This window comes from Oncorhynchus mykiss, chromosome 12, assembly GCF_013265735.2.
Source record: "Oncorhynchus mykiss isolate Arlee chromosome 12, USDA_OmykA_1.1, whole genome shotgun sequence".
Taxonomy (NCBI): domain Eukaryota; kingdom Metazoa; phylum Chordata; class Actinopteri; order Salmoniformes; family Salmonidae; genus Oncorhynchus; species Oncorhynchus mykiss.
Window position 1 is genome coordinate 4974673 of NC_048576.1, and position 25258 is coordinate 4999930.

Genomic DNA, 25258 nt, shown 5'->3' on the forward strand with positions numbered 1-25258 from the left:
CCAGCTGCAGTGGACGAACCAAGAGATGCAGAGACGATAGGGGGACCTACAGTAGACACCAGCTGCAGTGGACGAACCAAGAGATGCAGAGACGATAGGGGGACCTACAGTAGACACCAGCTGCAGTGGACGAACCAAGAGATGCAGAGACGATAGGGGGACCTACAGTAGACACCAGCTGCAGTGGAAGAACCAAGAGATGCAGAGACGATAGGGGGACCAACAGTAGACACCAGCTGCAGTGGACGAACCAAGAGATGCAGAGACGATAGGGGGACCTACAGTAGACACCAGCTGCAGTGGACGAACCAAGAGATGCAGAGACGATAGGGGGACCTACAGTAGACACCAGCTGCAGTGGAAGAACCAAGAGATGCAGAGACGATAGGGGGACCAACAGTAGACACCAGCTGCAGTGAACGAACCAAGAGATGCAGAGACGATAGGGGGACCTACAGTAGACACCGATTCTGAAAAGGAGACAGACATACTGTACATTCAGGTCCAAGATGATTGGCACCTTTGATAAGGATGTGCAAAAAAATACAAATAATACCAACATGGGTCATTTTGTGGTCAATTCAACATTTCTTTATTCCATTTTTACATATGCTTGGTGTTTTTGTCTTGCTGGAAGATCCACTTGGGGACAAGTTTCAGCCTCCTGAACAAGAGGCAACCAGGTTTTTGATACCGTTGACCTTAAGGGCCCCCAGTGGAAGCAAAATTGGAACTCTCCACACATCCACCCCTTAAGCACACACACACGCACACACACACACACACACACACCGCTGCTGTTCTATTGAATTACTTAATTTAATTATTTAATTGAAATCAAACCTTTATTTTATATACTATTGATTCATCTGCTCAAACCAAGACACTGTTCATATTATATTTGTAACAATCATACTTGACATAACATTCATTTCTACTGTATCTTCTAGTTTGTACATTCTACATTTCAGATATTCAGTTGACGCGGTTATCCAGAGAGACGCACCCGAGTGTCCCGGGGATTTACTGAACAATGTGAGCCACGACGACAAACAGAAACAGCAGTACAATTAGAGCAACTGGTTTATTAGAAAACTGCATGGTTAGAGAAGAAGAGGGAGGAGGGACAGTTCATTATGACACATTCAGAGAGATGGAAAACGGCATGGTTAGAGAAGAGGGAGGAGGGACAGTTCAGTAGGACACATTCAGAGAGATGGAAAACGGCACATTTCGTTAGACATTCTGGGTATTTCCCAAATTGACACCCGGGTTCCCTCTATTACAGGGTACCATTTTAGACAACACGGAACTTGTAAATCTATAGCGTCTGAATTCAGAAATTCAGGCATCGTCGTGGAGTTCTCCGACCTCTCACCATCACAACTTTTAGTTGTTGAATTTGTCTCCCCTTTTTCTCCCCAATTTCATGGTGTCCAATGGTTAGTAGCTACTATCTTGTCTCATCGCTACAACTCCCGTACGTACGGGCTCGGGAGAGACGAAGGTTGAAAGTCATGTCGGAGGAAACACTCCATCACCATTTTTAACAGTCAGACTATAATTTTTATTATATTACAAAGTTCCCAGTTGTCTTGAAGGCACCAGATGTAGTGAATAGGCATCTCCTCGTTGTTATAATTTAGAGTTTAGACTTCATCATGGACATCATCTTCTCCATCTTGATAGCCAGGCTCATGTCTCCTTTAATCATCAGCTTCCCTGACATAAAGGCCATGGTGGGTTTTAGTTTGCCTGGAGAGAGAGAGAGAGAGAGAGAGACAGAGAGAGAGACAGAGACAGAGAGACAGAGAGAGAGAGAGAGAGAGACAGAGAGAGAGACAGAGAGAGACAGAGAGAGAGAGAGAGACAGAGACAGACAGAGAGAGAGAGAGACAGAGAGAGACAGAGAGAGAGAGAGACAGAGAGAGACAGAGAGAGAGAGAGAGACAGAGAGAGAGAGAGACAGAGACAGAGACAGAGAGAGAGAGACACAGAGACAGAGAGAGAGAGAGAGAGAGAGAGAGACAGAGAGAGAGACAGAGACAGAGACAGAGACAGAGAGAGAGAGAGACACAGAGACAGAGAGAGAGAGAGAGAGAGAGACAGAGAGAGAGAGAGACAGAGAGAGAGAGAGACAGAGAGAGAGAGAGACAGAGAGAGAGAGAGACAGAGAGAGAGAGACAGAGAGAGAGACAGAGACAGACAGAGAGAGAGAGAGACAGAGAGAGAACCACAACATGAAGAAAGTGGCACAACGTGTATCACTAAAGAGAGAACTATAGTGGCAAAGACATCAGAAATAACTAATGAAAAAAAAGCAACCGCGGCCGTGTTCATCAGGCAAACAGAAACGTTTCTCATTGGACCAGTCTAGAGTCATATTCAATAGGAACCAAATGTTGCAAAAATGGTTTGCTGCGGTGAATAGGACCCAGGTAGTGGCAGGTATTCCCCTTCCTGTTTCAGGTCTGTTTTCCTCCGTTTCGTGCCCAATGAACACGACCCAGCTATCCAGTCAGTCACACTGACCTGCGAACATCTTGGTGAAGTCGGCGCTGTCCATGGTCATGACCACGTCAGCTTTGACTGGGGGTTCTCCACTACCCGCACTGCCCCCACCGTTCTTCATGTCTATGAACCACACTCCTGCATGCTCACCTGGAACACAGACACACTACTATAGCCTCCCCTTCACAACAACTAAAGAGGGAGCCTAATGGGCAGTCAAACATCACAAAAATAATGACTTTCGGAGTTGCCTGCGTTGTCCACCGAGTGTAATGAAACAAGGGAGTAGGGGAAGTGATGAAACAGGGGAGTAGGGGAAGTGATGAAACAGGGGAAGTGATGAAACAGGGTAAGTGATGAAACAGGGGAGTAGGGGTAGTGATGAAACAGGGGAGTAGGGGAAGTGATGAAACAGGGGAGTAGGGGAAGTGATGAAACAGGGGAGTAGGGGAAGTGATGAAACAGGGGAAGTGATGAAACAGGGTAAGTGATGAAACAGGGGAGTAGGGGTAGTGATGAAACAGGGGAGTAGGGGAAGTGATGAAACAGGGGAGTAGGGGAAGTGATGAAACAGGGGAGTAGGGGAAGTGATGAAACAGGGGAGTAGGGGAAGTGATGAAACAGGGGAGTAGGGGAAGTGATGAAACAGGGGAGTAGAGGAAGTGATGACAGGGGAGTAGAGGAAGTGATGAAACAGGGGAGTAGAGGAAGTGATGACAGGGGAGTAGAGGAAGTGATGAAACAGGGGAGTAGGGGAAGTGATGAAACAGGGGAGTAGAGGAAGTGATGAAACAGGGGAGTAGGGGAAGTGATGAAACAGGGGAGTAGGGGAAGTGATGAAACAGGGGAGTAGAGGGAGTGATGAAACAGGGGGAGTGATGAAACAGGGGAGTAGGGGAAGTGATGAAACAGGGGGAGTGATGAAACAGGGGAAGTGATGAAACAGGGGAGTAGGGGAAGTGATGAAACAGGGGAGTAGGGGAAGTGATGAAACAGGGGAGTAGGGGTAGTGATGAAACAGGGGAGTAGGGGTAGTGATGAAACAGGGGAGTAGGGGAAGTGATGAAACAGGGGAGTAGGGGAAGTGATGAAACAGGGGAGTAGGGGAAGTGATGAAACAGGGGAGTAGGGGAAGTGATGAAACAGGGGAGTAGAGGAAGTGATGACAGGGGAGTAGAGGAAGTGATGAAACAGGGGAGTAGGGGAAGTGATGAAACAGGGGAGTAGAGGAAGTGATGAAACAGGGGAGTAGGGGAAGTGATGAAACAGGGGAGTAGAGGGAGTGATGAAACAGGGGGAGTGATGAAACAGGGGAGTAGGGGAAGTGATGAAACAGGGGGAGTGATGAAACAGGGGAAGTGATGAAACAGGGGAGTAGGGGAAGTGATGAAACAGGGGAGTAGGGGAAGTGATGAAACAGGGGAGTAGGGGAAGTGATGAAACAGGGGAGTAGGGGAAGTGATGAAACAGGGGAGTAGGGGAAGTGATGAATGGCTTCTTATCCACAGAGGACCAGTGTGGGTACAGGGTTGTGTTGCATGACTTCTTATCCACAGAGGACGCGTGTGGGTACAGGGTTGTGTTGCATGACTTCTTATCCACAGAGGACGCGTGTGGGTACAGGGTTGTGTTGCATGACTTCTTATCCACAGAGGACGCGTGTGGGTACAGGGTTGTGTTGCATGACTTCTTATCCACAGAGGACCAGTGTGGGTACAGGGTTGTGTTGCATGACTTCTTATCCACAGAGGACGCGTGTGGGTACAGGGTTGTGTTGCATGACTTCTTATCCACAGAGGACGCGTGTGGGTACAGGGTTGTGTTGCATGACTTCTTATCCACAGAGAACGCGTGTGGGTACAGGGTTGTGTTGCATGACTTCTTATCCACAGAGGACCAGTATGGGTACAGGGTTGTGTTGCATGACTTCTTATCCACAGAGGACGCGTGTGGGTACAGGGTTGTGTTGCATGACTTCTTATCCACAGAGGACACGTGTGGGTACAGGGTTGTGTTGCATGACTTCTTATCCACAGAGGACCAGTGTGGGTACAGGGTTGTGTTGCATGACTTCTTATCCACAGAGGACGCGTGTGGGTACAGGGTTGTGTTGCATGACTTCTTATCCACAGAGGACCAGTGTGGGTACAGGGTTGTGTTGCATGACTTCTTATCCACAGAGGACCAGTGTGGGTACAGGGTTGTGTTGCATGACTTCTTATCCACAGAGGACCAGTGTGGGTACAGGGTTGTGTTGCATGACTTCTTATCCACAGAGGACCAGTGTGGGTACAGGGTTGTGTTGCATGACTTCTTATCCACAGAGGACGCGTGTGGGTACAGGGTTGTGTTGCATGACTTCTTATCCACAGAGGACCAGTGTGGGTACAGGGTTGTGTTGCATGACTTCTTATCCACAGAGGACCAGTATGGGTACAGGGTTGTGTTGCATGACTTCTTATCCACAGAGGACGCGTGTGGGTACAGGGTTGTGTTGCATGACTTCTTATCCACAGAGGACCAGTGTGGGTACAGGGTTGTGTTGCATGACTTCTTATCCACAGAGGACCAGTATGGGTACAGGGTTGTGTTGCATGACTTCTTATCCACAGAGGACCAGTATGGGTACAGGGTTGTGTTGCATGACTTCTTATCCACAGAGGACCAGTATGGGTACAGGGTTGTGTTGCATGACTTCTTATCCACAGAGGACCAGTGTGGGTACAGGGTTGTGTTGCATGACTTCTTATCCACAGAGGACCCGTGTGGGTACAGGGTTGTGTTGCATGACTTCTTATCCACAGAGGACCAGTATGGGTACAGGGTTGTGTTGCATGACTTCTTATCCACAGAGGATCAAGCAAAAACACATCTGATTCAACTACTAATGTTTTGAAGTCTAAGGATTAGTTGAAATCAGGTGTTTCCTGGTTGGTAAGAACAAAAGCCTGTAGATATGATTGGACACCCCCCTGTTATGAGTGCTACTTTCATGATGAATAATAATGATCTGTTAATTTGAATAACGTCAGGTGAGGTGATTATAATGTTACATAAGAAATGTTTGTAAGTTAACATTTGGAAATGAATAAAAAGGTATTATTTAAAGGGGTGGTATTATTTAAAGGGGTGGTATTATTTAAAGGGGTGGTATTATTTAAAGGGGTGGTATTATTTAAAGGGGTGGTATTATTTAATGGGGTGGTATTATTTAAAGGGGTGGTATTATTTAAAGGGGTGGTATTATTTAAAGGGGTGGTATTATTTAATGGGGTGGTATTATTTAATGGGGTGGTATTATTTAAAGGGGTGGTATTATTTAAAGGGGTGGTATTATTTAAAGGGGTGGTATTATTTAAAGGGGTGGTATTATTTAAAGGGGTGGTATTATTTAATGGGGTGGTATTATTTAAAGGGGTGGTATTATTTAAAGGGGTGGTATTATTTAAAGGGGTGGTATTATTTAAAGGGGTGGTATTATTTAAAGGGGTGGTATTATTTAAAGGGGTGGTATTATTTAAAGGGGTGGTATTATTTAATGGGGTGGTATTATTTAAAGGGGTGGTATTATTTAAAGGGGTGGTATTATTTAAAGGGGTGGTATTATTTAAAAGGGGTGGTATTATTTAAAGGGATGGTATTATTTGGAACAGCCATGGGCTTAAAGGGTACACTCCACCATTAAACACCATCTATACTAGAGGTCGACCGATTATGATTGTTCAACGCCGATACCGATTAATCGGACAATTTATTTATTTGTAATAATGACAATTACAACAATACTGAATTAACACTTATTTTAACTTAATATAATACATCGATAAATTCAATTTAGCCTCAAATAAATAATGAAACGTGTTCAATTTGGCTTAAATAATGCAAAAACACAGTGTTGGAGAAGAAAGTAAAAGTGCAATATGTGCCATGTAAGAAAGCTAATGTTTCAGTTCCTTGCTCAGAACATGAGAACATATGAAAGCTGGTGGTTCCTTTTAACATGAGTCTTCAATATTCCCAGGTAAGAAGTTTTAGGTTGTAGTTATTATAGGAATTATAGGACTATTTCTCTCTATACCATTTGTATTTCATTAACCTTTGACTATTGGATGTTCTTATAGTCACTTTAGTATTGCCAGTGTAACAGTATAGCTTCTGTCCCTCTCCTCGCTCCTCCCTGGGCTCGAACCAGCAACACAACGACAACAGCCACCCTCGAAGCAGCGTTACCCATGCAGAGCAAGGGCAACAACTACTAGAAGGCTCAGAGCGAGTGACGTTTGAAACACTATTAGCGCGCGCTAACTAGCTAGCCATTTCACTTCGGTTACACCAGCCTCATCTCGGGAGTTGATAGGCTTGAAGTCATAAACAGCGCAATGCTTGACGCACAACGAAGAGCTTCTGGCAAAATGCACGAAAGTGCTGTTTGAATGAATGTTTACGAGCCTGCTTCTGCCTACCACCGCTCAGTCAGATACTTAGATACTTGTATGCTTGTATGCTCAGTCAGATTATATGCAACGCAGGACACGCTAGATAATATCTAGTAATATCATCAACCATGTGTAGTTAACTAGTGATTATGATTGATTGTTTTTTATAAGATAAGTTTAATGCTAGCTAGCAACTTACCTTGGCTAACTGCATTCGCGTAACAGGCAGTCTCCTTGCGGAGTGCAAAGAGAGAGAGGCAGGTCGTTATTGCGTTGGACTAGTTAACTGTAAGGTTGCAAGATTGAATCCCCCGAGCTGACAAGGTGAAAATCTGTCTTTCTGCCCCTGAACGAGGAAGTTAACCCACCGTTCCTCGGCCGTCATTGAAAATAAGAATTTGTTCTTAACTGACTTGCCTAGTTAAATAAAGATTAAATAAAGGTGGAAAAAAATTCAATAATAATAAAAAATAATAAAAATCGGCACCCAAAATATACCAATTTCCGATTGTTATGAAAACTTGAAAATCGGCCCTAAATAATCGTCCATTCCGATTAATCGGTCGACCTCTAGTCTATACAGCGCCTTCGGAAAGTAATCAGACCCCTTGCCTTTTTCCACATTTTGTTACAGTCTTATTCTAAAATGGAATAAGACTGGGGTGAAGGTTCACCTTCCAACAGGACAACGACCCTATGCACACAGCCAAGACAACGCAGGAGTGGCTTCGGGACAAGTCATTGAAGGTCCTTGAGTGGCCCAGCCAGAGCCCGGACTTGGACCTGATCGAACATCTCTGGAGAGACCTGAAAATAGCTGTGCAGCGACACTCCCCATCCGACCTGACAGAGCTTGAGAGGATCTGCAGAGAAGAATGGGAGAAACTCCCCAAATACAGGTGTGCCAAGCTTGTAGCGTCATACCCAAGAAGACTAGATGCTGTAATCGCTGCCAAAAGTCAGCAGCAGTCCTGTGGGCGATAACAGCTGGTTGATGAGAGGTTGAAGGAGAAAGGGAAGAATCCTGCAAGTTAACAGGTGGTTGATGAGAGGTTGAAGGAGAAAGGGAAGAATCCTGCAAGTTAACAGGTGGTTGATGAGAGGTTGAAGGAGAAAGGGAAGAATCCTGCAAGTTAACAGGTGGTTGATGAGAGGTTGAAGGAGAAAGGGAAGAATCATGCAAGTTAACAGCTGGTTGATGAGAGGTTGAAGGAGAAAGGGAAGAATCATGCAAGTTAACAGCTGGTTGATGAGAGGTTGAAGGAGAAAGGGAAGAATCCTGCAAGTTAACAGGTGGTTGATGAGAGGTTGAAGGAGAAAGGGAAGAATCATGCAAGTTAACAGCTGGTTGATGAGAGGTTGAAGGAGAAAGGGAAGAATCATGCAAGTTAACAGCTGGTTGATGAGAGGTTGAAGGAGAAAGGGAAGAATCATGCAAGTTAACAGCTGGTTGATGAGAGGTTGAAGGAGAAAGGGAAGAATCATGCAAGTTAACAGCTGGTTGATGAGAGGTTGAAGGAGAAAGGGAAGAATCCTGCAAGTTAACAGCTGGTTGATGACAGGTTGAAGGAGAAAGGGAAGAATCATGCAAGTTAACAGCTGGTTGATGAGAGGTTGAAGGAGAAAGGGAAGAATCATGCAAGTTAACAGCTGGTTGATGAGAGGTTGAAGGAGAAAGGGAAGAATCATGCAAGTTAACAGCTGGTTGATGAGAGGTTGAAGGAGAAAGGGAAGAATCATGCAAGTTAACAGCTGGTTGATGAGAGGTTGAAGGAGAAAGGGAAGAATCATGCAAGTTAACAGCTGGTTGATGAGAGGTTGAAGGAGAAAGGGAAGAATCATGCAAGTTAACAGCTGGTTGATGACAGGTTGAAGGAGAAAGGGAAGAATCATGCAAGTTAACAGCTGGTTGATGAGAGGTTGAAGGAGAAAGGGAAGAATCATGCAAGTTAACAGCTGGTTGATGAGAGGTTGAAGGAGAAAGGGAAGAATCATGCAAGTTAACAGGTGGTTGATGAGAGGTTGAAGGAGAAAGGGAAGAATCATGCAAGTTAACAGCTGGTTGATGAGAGGTTGAAGGAGAAAGGGAAGAATCATGCAAGTTAACAGCTGGTTGATGAGAGGTTGAAGGAGAAAGGGAAGAATCATGCAAGTTAACAGCTGGTTGATGAGAGGTTGAAGGAGAAAGGGAAGAATCATGCAAGTTAACAGCTGGTTGATGAGAGGTTGAAGGAGAAAGGGAAGAATCCTGCAAGTTAACAGCTGGTTGATGAGAGGTTGAAGGAGAAAGGGAAGAATCATGCAAGTTAACAGCTGGTTGATGACAGGTTGAAGGAGAAAGGGAAGAATCATGCAAGTTAACAGCTGGTTGATGAGAGGTTGAAGGAGAAAGGGAAGAATCATGCAAGTTAACAGCTGGTTGATGAGAGGTTGAAGGAGAAGGGGAAGAATCCTGCAAGTTAACAGCTGGTTGATGAGAGGTTGAAGGAGAAAGGGAAGAATCATGCAAGTTAACAGCTGGTTGATGAGAGGTTGAAGGAGAAAGGGAAGAATCATGCAAGTTAACAGGTGGTTGATGAGAGGTTGAAGGAGAAAGGGAAGAATCATGCAAGTTAACAGGTGGTTGATGAGAGGTTGAAGGAGAAAGGGAAGAATCATGCAAGTTAACAGCTGGTTGATGAGAGGTTGAAGGAGAAAGGGAAGAATCATGCAAGTTAACAGCTGGTTGATGAGAGGTTGAAGGAGAAAGGGAAGAATCATGCAAGTTAACAGCTGGTTGATGAGAGGTTGAAGGAGAAAGGGAAGAATCATGCAAGTTAACAGCTGGTTGATGAGAGGTTGAAGGAGAAAGGGAAGAATCATGCAAGTTAACAGGTGGTTGATGAGAGGTTGAAGGAGAAAGGGAAGAATCATGCAAGTTAACAGCTGGTTGATGAGAGGTTGAAGGAGAAAGGGAAGAATCATGCAAGTTAACAGCTGGTTGATGAGAGGTTGAAGGAGAAAGGGAAGAATCATGCAAGTTAACAGCTGGTTGATGAGAGGTTGAAGGAGAAAGGGAAGAATCATGCAAGTTAACAGCTGGTTGATGAGAGGTTGAAGGAGAAAGGGAAGAATCATGCAAGTTAACAGGTGGTTGATGAGAGGTTGAAGGAGAAAGGGAAGAATCATGCAAGTTAACAGGTGGTTGATGAGAGGTTGAAGGAGAAAGGGAAGAATCATGCAAGTTAACAGCTGGTTGATGAGAGGTTGAAGGAGAAAGGGAAGAATCATGCAAGTTAACAGCTGGTTGATGAGAGGTTGAAGGAGAAAGGGAAGAATCATGCAAGTTAACAGCTGGTTGATGAGAGGTTGAAGGAGAAAGGGAAGAATCATGCAAGTTAACAGGTGGTTGATGAGAGGTTGAAGGAGAAAGGGAAGAATCATGCAAGTTAACAGGTGGTTGATGAGAGGTTGAAGGAGAAAGGGAAGAATCATGCAAGTTAACAGGCGGGCCTCAAACAGACAAAAACGGCGCAGGACAACAGTGGTGCGCAGAACGACATCTCAGAACCCACAACTCGTCGGTCCTCGTCACGGATGGTTCTATTGCAGGAGACGACCGTGTTTCACTCCAGTGGGCACGTGGTCACCAACACTGGACAGATGAGGAGTGGAAACACATTGCCTGGAGCATGGAGTTCAGTTTACTTTGGTGGCCTGATCAGTCACCAGACCTCAACCCAATAGCATCTTTGGGATGAGATGGAACGGGCTGCTGGCAGCATGATTGTACTGTCGTCCAATGGACCAACATCCCTGTGGAACTTTTCCCCGACACCTTGTAGAATCCATTCCCCCGGAGAATTCGGGCTGTTCTGGATGCAAAGAGGGCTTTGGCTCGGTACTAGTTGTGTACCTAATAAATTGGCAGGTGAACAACGGTGAATATAGTCACTATTACAAACATTCATACAATGCTGAAAACAATTTTCTTACCAGACAGGTCGAATTTGTAGACTCCTCCAGTGGATTTGACAATGTCAGGGTTGAGGACTCCCTTGATGATATTGAATGTTTCCGCTATGGGCCCACTGGTAGCAGCACTGCGTGAGTCACCCTTAACCACTGGGATGACAACCTGATCCCCCATGTTCTGCACCAGAGCCTCAGCCTCATCCAGGAAGAAGTCTGGGAGCAGTGCATTACCTGTGGAGAGACACACTATTAGCATAACCACCCGGTACGGCCAGAAGACGACTGGCCACCCCTCGGAGCCTGGTTCCTCTTTAGGTTTCCTCCTTTCCGTTTCTTAGTCAACGTGCGTCTGCATCATTGCCTCTTGGGGTTTTAGTCTGGGTAAATGTGACAACTGCTGATGTAAAAAAAAAAGTTTAAAAACGGCTTTATAAAAATGATTCTGCTTGATTAATGACCACAGCTCTGTGGACAACATAACCGCACCTCTGTGGACAACATAACCGCACCTCTGTGGACAACATAACCGCACCTCTGTGGACAACATAACCGCACCTCTGTGGACAACATAACCGCACCTCTGTGGACAACATAACCGCACCTCTGTGGACAACATAACCGCACCTCTGTGGACAACATAACCACACCACCTTAAAACATTATCTAGAGTCGAAGATGTTGGGGTGGAGGGGAAGAGGTTATAAGCTGACATATTTAATTATTTTAAGACGGTCATACTATTGATCATTTAGCCATTTGATTTAGAATTATAGGAACCCCTTTAGGTATTAAAACATATATATATATATATATATATATATATAAAAATACATATTTGATAATATTGAATGGCCTTTAGTACCAAATCCCATAGAAACACATTGAAAGGACATTCATAAATAGCAACAAAGACAGACAAGTCAAAACATAGATAAGGAAGAAGGTTTGGAAGTCCGAAATCTAGGAGATATAAGAAAGCTCAGGAAACAAACTGTGTTTCATTGTTTTTACACATATTTAACACCTTTTTTTGGGGGGGGGGGGTAGGCACAAAACTACATCAATATTTCCATTCATTTTCTTTAAAACTGGTACCCGGTTACCTTCAGACGAGGGCTGTGGCACGTGTGGGGGTCGTAGAGGAGGACATATTAGTTTATAGGCCAGGCCGATTTTCAGAATGTCCGATGTTCTGACAAATACCGCTATAGCTCGGCCAACTTCCACCGCAGATCCATCCAATGAAATAAACATCTCTTATCTTAAAACTGACTGATTTAGACGGTGATTTCTGTATTATGTAACTTACATTGACCCACCAGCGCATCAAGAGACTCTAGGGGGGGGGTATTAAAATTGACACTAGAGATCCAAGTGGAAGGATTACTGTATCAGGCTGTTTTATACCTGTGTTAATTAAACCTGACGTCGCCGTGCACGTACCTGGAGCGACGGCGTAAATGTCAAAGTCTTTAATTCCCTCGGTCTTCAGAATCTCCTCGTCGATGACGAAGTTTCCGGTGTAGCTGCGTGGCTTCCCGAGGATGGCGTAGGCTGCGTCTGACATGATGTCGACGTTGCGACACTGCTTACCCACCTCCGCACCACCTAGCATTTCCATAGCAGCAGTCTGGATGGCTGGAGGACACGGCGCAACATTCATTAAGAAAATAAATACATCTTCCTTTGAATTAAACCAGTTTTATTTTATTTTTATTTTTTACTTCAAAATACGTTATTGGCACATGGGAAGTTATTTAGAAAGAACTGATGGGATTCCAGATGACAACAAAGAGACAAACTAGTCTTCTCATGTCTACTGTGGGTCATTAAAACGGGTTATACCGTGTGTATGGTATCTTTCAACACATACCCGTCTTAGGCCACAAGGCATTGACAGCGATGGACCCTCTGAACTCTTCGGCCATGCCCAGAACACACATGGACATGCCATACTTGGCCATTGTGTACGCTAAAAGGGAAACCATCAACAACAACAACAACAACAACAAAGAACAGGTTAAAAACACAAGTCAGTGATTTGAAAACAAAATCTTTCTCGGTGCATAGCAAACAGAGAGGGTACGGTCCCAACAATCTCTCCTTTCTCCTCAACTTGTTCACTACTATCCACAAAAATCAAAAAAGCATTGGATTGGTGGAGGCAGGTGCTAGAGGGAGTTTCCATCATATTTCTTATAGAAGCCATTTTCTTTTTAAAATCAGTGAAGGGAAGTGCACACTTTGGGTAAAAAGGACTGATGGTTAAGACTCAGACAAACAGCGGGTGAAGCCTTCCTTACCTGTGTGGTTTTTGAACCAGATGGGGTTCAGGTTAAGCGGGGGGCTGAGGTTCAGGATGTGAGGGTTCTTACTCTTCAACAGATGTGGGATGCACAGCTTAGACCTGGGGAAAAAACAGCTTAGAGACCTGGGAAAACACAGCTTAGAGACCTGGCAAAACAACAGCTTTAGAGACCTGGCAAAACAACAGCTTTAGAGACCTGGCAAAACAACAGCTTTAGAGACCTGGCAAAACAACAGCTTTAGAGACCTGGCAAAACAACAGCTTTAGAGACCTGGCAAAACAACAGCTTTAGAGACCTGGCAAAACAACAGCTTTAGAGACCTGGCAAAACAACAGCTTTAGAGACCTGGCAAAACAACAGCTTTAGAGACCTGGCAAAACAACAGCTTTAGAGACCTGGCAAAACAACAGCTTTAGAGACCTGGCAAAACAACAGCTTTAGAGACCTGGCAAAACAACAGCTTTAGAGACCTGGCAAAACAACAGCTTAGAGACCTGGCAAAACAACAGCTTAGAGACCTGGCAAAACAACAGCTTAGAGACCTGGCAAAACAACAGCTTAGAGACCTGGCAAAACAACAGCTTAGAGACCTGGCAAAACAACAGCTTAGAGACCTGGCAAAACAACAGCTTAGAGACCTGGCAAAACAACAGCTTAGAGACCTGGCAAAACAACAGCTTAGAGACCTGGCAAAACAACAGCTTAGAGACCTGGCAAAACAACAGCTTAGAGACCTGGCAAAACAACAGCTTAGAGACCTGGCAAAACAACAGCTTAGAGACCTGGCAAAACAACAGCTTTAGAGACCTGGCAAAACAACAGCTTTAGAGACCTGGCAAAACAACAGCTTAGAGACCTGGCAAAACAACAGCTTAGAGACCTGGCAAAACAACAGCTTAGAGACCTGGCAAAACAACACCTTAGAGACCTGGCAAAACAACAGCTTAGAGACCTGGCAAAACAACAGCTTAGAGACCTGGCAAAACAACAGCTTAGAGACCTGGCAAAACAACAGCTTAGACACCTGGCAAAACAACAGCTTAGAGACCTGGTAAAAACAACAGCTTAGAGACCTGGCAAAACAACAGCTTAGAGACCTGGCAAAACAACAAGTCAAAAATACATTTCTCAGAAAGGCTTCTTCGTCGAATAAAACCCTCTCGAAGTACTGAGTAAAGGGTCTGAATACTTATGCAAATGTCATTTTTATTATATACACACTAAAATCAACATGTCTGAAAACCTGTTTATGCTTTGTCATTATGGGGTATTGTGTGTAGATTGATGAATGGGATTTTTTAAATATTTTTTTTAGAATAAGGCTGAAACGTAACAAAATGTGGAAAAAGTCAAGGAATTAAGCGCAAGGACAGAGAGAGAGCGAGTGAGTATTGGTGACTTTGCATACAGTTACCACTCCCTGTGCCGACGGTGGTAACCTGGCACTGAGGAGGAAGAGGTCATCAAATTGATCTTGAAGAACATCATTCCACTACCGGCCAGTCAACTCAGAGAAAGAGTCAGACTGGTTAGACTGGGACAGCAGTTTGAGAAGGGTAGAGGATGTCAACAGCAATATGAACAGAGAAAGAAACAGACACCCATGCTAGACCATGAACCACGGCCAGAGAGTCTCCAGCCAAGACCCCTCCGGCGTTCTGTTGGACCTGTAGCAAAGAGGAACATTCTCCGGCTACAGGTCCAAATCAGTATCGAGTACGGTAAACCCCTCCAGAAACCACAAACCGTGCAACAAGTCAACACACCTAACTCCCATCACAAGAACGATCATCCTCCTCTGACCAGAGCTGAAACCCCAAGAGTCCCTGAATACGCAAAACCTTTCAGCCAATACCGCACAAGCTGGTGTTACCCCTGTCCATAGGCCCGTGGACAGGAAGAACCATCCTGGACAACAGGTCATCCTACACGCTGCACAATGAGAAGCTGTGGAAGGAGGTGAAAGATCTGCAGAGCTGAACCGGCGTCGTCCCCTCAGAGGACCCTTGGACATGTTGCTATAGCAGGTTACTCCAGACTCTGCATGCTATAGTACATTTTTTAAATGAACATATATGTCACCTTTAACTAGACAAGTCAGTTAATAAGAACAAATTCTTATTTACAATGAAGGCCTATACCGGCCAAACCCGGACGACGATAGGCCAATGGGACTCCAAATCACCGGCCAAACCCGGACGACGATGGGACCAATTGTGCGCCGTATGTACGTACGGTCACTGTGGGGACGACGTCATCGATACAGTTATTGATGAAGCCAGTGACTGATGTGGTGTACTCCTCAATGCCATCGGAAGAATCCCGGAACATGTTCCAGTCTGTGATGGCAGAACAGTCCTGTAGTTTAACATCTGGTCATCGGACAACTTCTGTATTGAGCTGGTGCTTCCTGCTTGAGTTTTTACTTGTTAGCAGGAATTAGGAGGGCAGAATTATGGTCAGATTTGCCAAATGGAGGGTGAGGGAGAGCTTTGTACGTCTCTGTGTGTGGAGTAAAGGCGGTCCAGAGATGTATTTATTTTTATTCTGGTTGCACGTGACATGCTGGTAGAAATGATGTCAAACGGATTTAAGTCCCTCTACATTCAAGTCACTAGGAGCGTCGCTTCTCGGTGAGCATTCTCGTTTGTTTATGGCCTTATACAGCTTGTTGAGTGCGGTCTTCATGCCTGCATCGATTTGTGATGGTAAATAGACAGCAACGAAAAAATAGATAAACTCTTGGGAAATAGCGTACTCTACAGTTTACCTTAAGGCTTGTTGCCCCTTAGCCGAGGAATTGGAGGAGATTGAACGGCGCAAGGTCCTGAATATATTTGAAGAAGAAAGTGATGGATGTGTTTCTCGGATTCCCAGACGACATCTCACACGTTAAGGTCCGTTACCCCTCAGCTGATGAGAGTGAACACAGCAAAGTCATGAATATCATAGAGGAGTAAAAGTGAGGAGACTTTTCTCAGTTTCCCAGACCAATATGTACCTTCCGTGGCATTGGTTGGCTTTTTCCAAGGGAAGTGGTGTGTGTGTGTGTGACGGCCCTGAATTTGTCTAAACCGTCTCAGTGCTTCTCCTCCCGATGGGGTGCTTTCCCTTCAATTCCCTATTAAAAAGCCAGCATCAGATGAGCAAAAGTTTGGGGTGACAGTGGTGCGAATGAGGAAGTCTCAACCCTCAGTTCCAAAGCTCCTTTACTCTGTTGTTTTGTATTTAAAAAAGGTTATATAGTTGTGTTGCAAGAGTTAAAAGGATCTACTCATTTCTACTGTTGGACTACTTATCTCCGTTGGTCTCCGCTGTGGCCTCTCTCCTCTGATGATCTGTTGGTAGATGGGATGGACTGACTGTCCCCACAACCTTTTTTCCCCCTCCTCTCCTCTGAAGATCTGTTGGTAGATGGGATGGACTGACTGTCCCCACAACCTTTTTCCCCCCTCCTCTCAAGATCTGTTGGTAGATGGGATGGACTGACTGTCCCCACAACCTTTTTCCCCCCTCCTCTCCTCTGAAGATCTGTTGGTAGATGGGATGGACTGACTGTCCCCACTGACTACAACCTTTTTCCCCCCTCCTCTCCTCTGAAGATCTGTTGGTAGATGGGATGGACTGACTGTCCCCACTACCTTTTTTCCCCCCTCCTCTCCTCTGAAGATCTGTTGGTAGATGGGATGGACTGACTGTCCCCACTACCTTTTTTCCCCCCTCCTCTCCTCTGAAGATCTGTTGGTAGATGGGATGGACTGACTGTCCCCACAACCTTTTTCCCCCCTCCTCTCCTCTGAAGATCTGTTGGTAGATGGGATGGACTGACTGTCCCCACAACCTTTTTCCCCCTCCTCTCCTCTGAAGAGCTGTTGGTAGATGGGATGGACTGACTGTCCCCACTGACTACAACCTTTTTCCCCCCTCCTCTCCTCTGAAGATCTGTTGGTAGATGGGATGGACTGACTTTCCCCACAACCTTTTTCCCCCTCCTCTCCTCTGAAGATCTGTTGGTAGATGGGATGGACTGACTGTCCCCACAACCTTTTTTCCCCCCTCCTCTCCTCTGAAGATCTGTTGGTAGATGGGATGGACTGACTGTCCCCACAACCTTTTCCCCCCTCCTCTCCTCTGAAGATCTGTTGGTAGATGGGATGGACTGACTGTCCCCACAACCTTTTTTCCCCCCTCCTCTCCTCTGAAGATCTGTTGGTAGATGGGATGGACTGACTGTCCCCACAACCTTTTCCCCCCTCCTCTCCTCTGAAGATCTGTTGGTAGATGGGATGGACTGACTGTCCCCACAACCTTTTTTCCCCCCTCCTCTCCTCTGAAGATCTGTTGGTAGATGGGATGGACTGACTGTCCCCACAACCTTTTTCCCCCCCTCCTCTCCTCTGAAGATCTGTTGGTAGATGGGATGGACTGACTGTCCCCACAACCTTTTTTCCCCCCTCCTCTCCTCTGAAGATCTGTTGGTAGATGGGATGGACTGACTGCCCCCACAACCTTTTTTCCCCCCTCCTCTCCTCTGAAGATCTGTTGGTAGATGGGATGGACTGACTGTCCCCACAACCTTTTTTCCCCCCTCCTCTCCTCTGAAGATCTGTTGGTAGATGGGATGGACTGACTGTCCCCACAACCTTTTCCCCCCTCCTCTCCTCTGAAGACCTGTTGGTAGATGGGATGGACTGACTGTCCCCACAACCTTTTCCCCCCCTCCTCTCCTCTCCTCTGAAGATCTGTTGGTAGATGGGATGGACTGACTGTCCCCACAACCTTTTCCCCCTCCTCTCCTCTGAAGAGCTGTTGGTAGATGGGATGGACTGACTGTCCCCACTGACTACAACCTTTTTCCCCCCTCCTCTCCTCTGAAGATCTGTTGGTAGATGGGATGGACTGACTTTCCCCACAACCTTTTTCCCCCTCCTCTCCTCTGAAGATCTGTTGGTAGATGGGATGGACTGACTGTCCCCACAACCTTTTTTCCCCCCTCCTCTCCTCTGAAGATCTGTTGGTAGATGGGATGGACTGACTGTCCCCACAACCTTTTCCCCCCTCCTCTCCTCTGAAGATCTGTTGGTAGATGGGATGGACTGACTGTCCCCACAACCTTTTTTCCCCCCTCCTCTCCTCTGAAGATCTGTTGGTAGATGGGATGGACTGACTGTCCCCACAACCTTTTCCCCCCTCCTCTCCTCTGAAGATCTGTTGGTAGATGGGATGGACTGACTGTCCCCACAACCTTTTTTCCCCCCTCCTCTCCTCTGAAGATCTGTTGGTAGATGGGATGGACTGACTGTCCCCACAACCTTTTTCCCCCCCTCCTCTCCTCTGAAGATCTGTTGGTAGATGGGATGGACTGACTGTCCCCACAACCTTTTTTCCCCCCTCCTCTCCTCTGAAGATCTGTTGGTAGATGGGATGGACTGACTGTCCCCACAACCTTTTTTCCCCCCTCCTCTCCTCTGAAGATCTGTTGGTAGATGGGATGGACTGACTGTCCCCACAACCTTTTTTCCCCCCTCCTCTCCTCTGAAGATCTGTTGGTAGATGGGATGGACTGACTGTCCCCACAACCTTTTCCCCCCTCCTCTCCTCTGAAGACCTGTTGGTAGATGGGATGGACTGACTGTCCCCACAACCTTTTCCCCCCCTCCTCTCCTCTCCTCTGAAGATCTGTTGGTAGATGGGATGGACTGACTGTCCCCACAACCTTTTCCCCCCTCCTCTCCTCTGAAGATCTGTTGGTAGATGGGATGGACTGACTGTCCCCACAACCTTTTTTCCCCCCTCCTCTCCTCTGAAGATCTGTTGGTAGATGGGATGGACTGACTGTCCCCACAACCTTTTTCCCCCCTCCTCTCCTCTCCTCTGAAGATCTGTTGGTAGATGGGATGGACTGACTGTCCCCACAACCTTTTTTCCCCCCTCCTCTCCTCTGAAGATCTGTTGGTAGATGGGATGGACTGACTGTCCCCACAACCTTTTTCCCCCTCCTCTCCTCTGAAGATCTGTTGGTAGATGGGATGGACTGACTGTCCCCACAACCTTTGTCCCCCTCCACTCCTCTGATGATCTGTTGGTAGATGGGATGGACTGACTGTCCCCACAACCTTTTTCCCCCCTCCTCTCCTCTGAAGATCTGTTGGTAGATGGGATGGACTGACTGTCCCCACAACCTTTTTCCCTCTCCAGACGGTATTTCATTTGTTTTATTGTGATTTACACCATGTTGGTTTATAGTGTTTAGTTGCAGGTGAAGATTTACTGACATTACTGATAATGTTTATAACAATCTGATTGTATGAATGAGACCAGTTTTACACATGTATTTATTGCGTGACTGAGGTCAGTTGGTTTCACTCAGTCATTTACCGGGCGGGACAATATTTTTTATGCCCGAGGTACGGGACATTTACAAGTGAATGTAAGATATTATTTTGAGATTGTGATGTTATTGTGCATTATCATTTATGTTGGTAATACAACCAATGCATAAACAGTCATTTTGAAGTTATTTCTAATGTTTTGAAGGGTTTATGGAAAGATTATTTTCCTTTCTGACTCCAACAAAAGCGAGTCAGCTGACGGCCCTGTATTACAGAAGGTAGTCAGCTGGCGGCCCTGTATTACAGAAGGTAGTCAGCTGGCGGCCCTGTATTACAGAAGGTAGTCAGCTGGCGGCCCTGTATTACAGAAGGTAGTCAGCAGGCGGGCCAGTATTACAGAAGGTAGTCAGCTGGCGGCCCTGTATTACAGAAGGTAGTCAGCTGACGGCCCTGTATTACAGAAGGTAGTCAGCTGACGGCCCTGTATTACAGAAGGTAGTCAGCACATTGCAGCTAAGTTTATACTGCCACCTGCTGGCATGAAATAGTGATGAATAAACAATGACTTCTTAACGTTTAGATCACCGTATTCTTCAAGGTCCCAACCCACATTTCTGCTCCCATGGAACAGTTGTTGTGCGTGTGTGGGGGGGGGGGGGGGGGGGGGGGGGGGGGGGGGGGGGGGGGGGGGGGGGGGGGGGGCGACATCTAGGATTTGATACCAGTAACCCTCCAGTTGCCAGCTCATTTCCCACCAGATCTTCCCCATCAGACCCGGGATTCAAACTGGCAACGGGTTGCTGGCTCGCTCCTAACTGCTAGACGACCAAACTGGCAACGGGTTGCTGGCTCGCTCCTAACTGCTAGACGACCAAACTGGCAACGGGTTGCTGGCTCGCTCCTAACTGCTAGACGACCAATACCAATGCTTAGAGAGTTTTCTAGAATAAATCAAGAATGCAATATAGCACACAATCAAACTGTTGCATAGATGACGGCCTAGTTGACCTAGCCATCCTGTTTGTTAGTATGTATTCATTCACTCACGTCAGATAGGTCCCTCTGAGGTTGACGCCCAACATGAGGTCCACTTTCTTCATGGGTGTCTCCAGGGTTCCCGTCAGATTAATGGCACTGGCATTGTTCACCAGGATATCAATACCTGGATACAGACATATGTTAAAAAAGGGACACTTCACTTATAAATTAAAAAGTCTTGTCAGATATTTTCAGATCTCAAAAGTAGACTAATTTCAAGACGAAATGACGTTCAATGACATTGTTTGAGTATATCCAGCTATACGCCTAAATCCACATAAAAAAAAAAAAATGGAAAAAAAATGGAAAAGATAAGCACAGTTTAATCTCGTGGACAGATCAACGTAAACATAACTGATACAGTAGAATCTGTCAGGAAAGAACAGAATGTGTTAGCTAAACAAGCAGCAGTAGTTCCGGAATTTGAGTTTTTTTAGATGTTTTATTCGCAGGTGTTAGCATCTTTTGAATTTTGGAAGGGGGGGGGGCAATTTGGCCCGTAATTTGCAAAGAGAGAAGGTGGAGCTCCTGGTTCTAGTGGTTCTGGTTTCCCTTCTAACCCAAATGGACACAGAACTTAATGGAGCAGCCCACCAATTATGCAATATTTTATTTATTTAACCTTTTATTTAACTAGTTAAGCCAGATAAGAAAAAAAAATCTTATTTACAATGACAGGCCTACACCGGCCAAACCGTAACCCGGACGACGCTGGGCCAATTGTGCACCGACCTCTGGGACTCCCGATCACGGCCGGTTGTGATACAGCCCAGGATCAAACCAGGCTCTGTAGTGACGCTTCTAGCACTGTGATGCAGTGCCTTCCGCGCTACTCGAGAGCAATACTTTAGTTGTGCGTTAACCAATATTAAACACGGTCTAATTTACTAATGCGCTTGGTTATTCTGTGCTTTTTCCCTTCATTTGGGGTGTAAAGTCTCATTGCTGCTCACCTCCAAACTTCTGCACGGCCTGTTCCACTGCCTCGCCAATCTGCTTCTCATCTCTGACGTCTACGATACAAGGCAACGCTCTGCCTCCCAATGCCTCGACTAGCAACACGCACAGGGATAAGCAGCACGTACCAATGTACTTATTATCACATCATTCAGAAGTCAAGAAGCTCAAGAATTCCTGGTAAACTGGGAGGGACTAAATGGTGAAAAGACAGAAAGTTACATGTGGTTTAAGCCAGAAAAAAAGGTAAAGTCGAACTGTACTCACTTTCTTCTGCAGCGGTGTAGATGGTTCCGGGTAGTTTGGGGTGGGCTTGTGCTGTTTTAGCAGCTATGACAACATTGGCACCGTCCTTAGCAGCTTTGAGTGCGATGGCTTTCCCAATACCACGACTTGCCCCTGTAATGAACAGGGTTTTCCCCGCTAGCTTTCTGTAATTCACACACGACAAAGGAATAGGTTGTTTGGCAGGATGGGCTAGGTTCAGGAGGACTGCTGCTGCCACTACATTGTGCATTAGGTCAGGATGTAAGAAATTACAAGATAGAGCAAAAATCCATACAGAACACCTTCAGGGTGGTGGCATCATCCAATCAAGAGATAATTCCATCTTTGTCTCCTCAATTAGTGAAAGTGTAACCGACGGGCGAGGGGACGGACTGAAGTTTTACTGTTACAAAAGCAATATGTGGAACTATCAAGAGTCTACCAGGGTTGGGTTCAGTTCCATATACCTGAATTTAACACAATGAATTCATTTGATTCAAGTTGGCTGAGTGCCCGTCTGTTTGCCAAACATGAAGAAAAAATATATATACACATTAATATATATAAATATATATAAATTAAAAAGGGTCTTGACAATGACAGAAAAGGAGTTGGCACGACAACACAAAGAGATTGGCTAATACTCAAGGACAGGATCACTTTGGCATAATATAACAAGAGGCCATTCATTAAAGTATGAGGTGGTGTTATCAAAGACAGGCTAAAACTGCTTCTCCAATAGAAATCCTCTGATCATAATTGTAGGCGGTGTCATGGCGACTTTTGGCTCGCTGAACTCAGGCGTAGAAACACCGAAAAGGTCCGTCTCGCAACAGAACGGCTGGCCGTCAAAAATCTAAAGACACTCATTCGATAAATAACGTTTTTTTTTTTTTTTTTACATATTAAAAATGTCAGTTTGTCACTTTCACGAGTTTGGGGGGTAATAACATGTTCAAATACTTAAGACATTGACACGAATCTAGGTTGTGCCTTTAGATTGAGAGAAAATGAACGACTAAGGATGAATTTTTCAATTATTTCACCGACTTCTCAAATCCCTGACCAGGCGTACCTGGAAGTCTCGCGATGTTGTGACCGTGGTGTGAGATAGAGGTCACTCATTGGTTGGCTGTTACACTCCGGTGACCTTTAGCCTGAATCTCCATTCCCCCATCAGGTCTATGTGACATTTTTATTTTATTTACCTAGGCATTCACCTACATGACACAATGCCTGCTAAGTTTACAACCAGTCAAAAGACTAACAAATCTAAGTCTAGCTGTTTGAAATATATAGTTACATAACTAGTAGGTACACATTGTAACGGTGATATGTACAGATGTGTGTGAAAGACAAACAGCAAAGTTCACTGACAACTCACTCACTTTCTTTATCGTAGCCAGATGACTTGATTTTTTTATTTGTATTTATTTATTTATTTTTATTTCACCTTTATTTAACCAGATAGTCGAGTTGAGAACAAGTTCTCATTTACAACTGTTTACAAGCTAACCCTGGCTAGCTAACATTTCAACACAGTTTATGTTACAATTTCTGGACAAAATGTATTTCGCAATGCTCGTCGAAAAATGTTTCTCTTACAGCTTAGCTAATTGGTTAGATGCAAGTAATCAACCACTTACGAAAAGCTTGAAGGAGAAAAGTAGACAACTATATAGTATGTTATGTAGCCAAGAGGCTAACGTTAGCAAGCTAGCTGACGTTACTTACCCTGTGTTTTGCAACATTCTGAAACGTCTGATTTCTCTTACAGATATGTTTTTAAACGCAGAGAATGTGAACGGACGATTCAAGTCAGTTCAGAAGCAAGTCCAGTTTCCAACTTTGCTATAAAAATAAAAAACGATCCGGAAACAATGTGACCAACGGATGAAAGCAGCCGAAGTGGCCTTTACCCCAGTTAGAGATGTTCTTCTTCTTTGGTATCTTGGCGTTCGCCCATTGTGTTTGTGCATGCCGCCACCTACTGTGCGATAGTGTATGTTCAATCACGGTACATTTGTGATAGAAAAATAAAAAGAGAGAAATTCTAATAATTGCACCAACAACCAACCCTAACACCTACAAGTGCCTTCGGAAAATACTCAGATCCCTTGACTTTTTCAACATTTTGTTACGTTAACCTTATTCTAAAATGTGTCAAATACATTTTAAAAATGAGCAATCTACACACAATATTCTCATAATGACAAAGGGAAAACAGGTTTTTAGACATTTTTACCAAAACATTTCTGCAGCATTGAAGGTTCCCAAGAACAAAGTGGCCTCCATCATTCTTAAATGCAAGAAGTTGGAACCACCAAGACTTCGTAGAGCTGGCCACCAGGCCAAACTGAGCAATCGGGGGAGAAGGGCCTTGGTCAGGGAGTCAGTGACCAAGAACCCGATGGTCACTCTAATAGAGCTCCAGAGTTCCACTGTGAAGATGGGAGAACCTTCCAGAAAGATAACCATCTCTGCAGCACTCCACCAATTAGGCCTTTATGGTAGATGGTAGAGTGGCCAGAAGGAAGCCACTCCTCAGTAAAAGGCTCATGACAGCCCACTTGGTGTTAGCCAAAAGGCACCTAAAGACTCTCAGACCATGAGAAACAAGATTCTCTGGTCTGATGAAACCAAGATTGAACTCTTTGGCCTGAATGTCAAGCGTCACGTCTGGAGGAAACCTGGCACCATCCCTACGGTGAGGCATGGTGGTGGCAGCATCATGCTGTGGGGATGTTTTTCAGTGGCAGGGAATAGTCGACTAGTCAGGATCGAGGAAGAGATGAACGGAGCAAAGTACAGAGAGATCCTTGATGAAAACCTGCTCCAGAGTGCTTAGGACCTCAGACTGGGGCGAAGGTTCACCTTCCAACAGGACAACGCAGAAGTGGCTTCGGGACAAGTTTCTGAATGTCCTTGAGTGGCCCAGCCAGTGCCTGGACTTGAACCAGGTCGAACATCTCTGGAGAGTTTGAGAGGATCTGCAGAGAATGGGAGAAACTCCCCAAATACAGGTGTGCCAAGCTTGTAGCTTAATACCCAAGAAGACTTGAGGCTGTAATCACTGCCAAAGGTGCTTCAACAAAGTACTGCGTAAAGGGTCTGAATACTTATGGAAATGTCATATTTCAGTTAATAAAAAAATTAAAAAAGAGCAAACATGTCTAAAACCCTGTTTTTGTCATTATTGGATATTGTGTGTAGAAAACAAGGGCTGTGATTTAACAAAACGTGGAAAAAGTTAAGGGGTCTAAATACTTTCTGAAGGCACTTTATAAGGCCAATTTTCCTTATGGGACAGTTAGCTAGCTCGTTTTTGGTATTCTGCTGGGCGATTTAGCATAGGTAACGTTAGTTGGCTAGCTAGCTAGCTAGCATTTGCAAGCTAGCAAGCTATCGCTATGCTAAATCATCCAACACAATTTTGGTATCCAAAAAGCAAAAC

At 45.2% G+C, this 25258-nt stretch overlaps 1 protein-coding gene across 1 annotated transcript; it reads right to left on the reverse strand.

Moving 5' to 3' along the window:
• Positions 1 to 1065: 1065 nt before the first annotated feature.
• hsdl2 (hydroxysteroid dehydrogenase like 2) lies at positions 1066 to 23764 on the reverse strand. Its single transcript, XM_036936743.1, has 10 exons — positions 23539 to 23764; positions 21805 to 21968; positions 21534 to 21632; positions 20590 to 20704; positions 13205 to 13308; positions 12775 to 12873; positions 12345 to 12539; positions 10923 to 11132; positions 2533 to 2661; positions 1066 to 1755 (listed from the first exon to the last, which is right to left on the reverse strand). The coding sequence occupies exons 1-10, from the start codon at positions 23553 to 23555 to the stop codon at positions 1643 to 1645; spliced, it is 1245 nt and encodes a 414-aa protein (XP_036792638.1). The 5' UTR covers positions 23556 to 23764; the 3' UTR covers positions 1066 to 1642.
• Positions 23765 to 25258: the final 1494 nt, after the last annotated feature.

Excerpts from the sequence above, each read along its gene's own strand:
- hsdl2 (XM_036936743.1), bottom strand. Across the intron at positions 12,540-12,774 it reads TGCCTTGTGGCCTAAGACGG|CCATCCAGACTGCTGCTATG; the intron begins GTATGTGTTGAA and ends CGTGTCCTCCAG. Across the intron at positions 2,662-10,922 it reads CTACAAATTCGACCTGTCTG|GTGAGCATGCAGGAGTGTGG; the intron begins GTAAGAAAATTG and ends TCTGTGTTCCAG.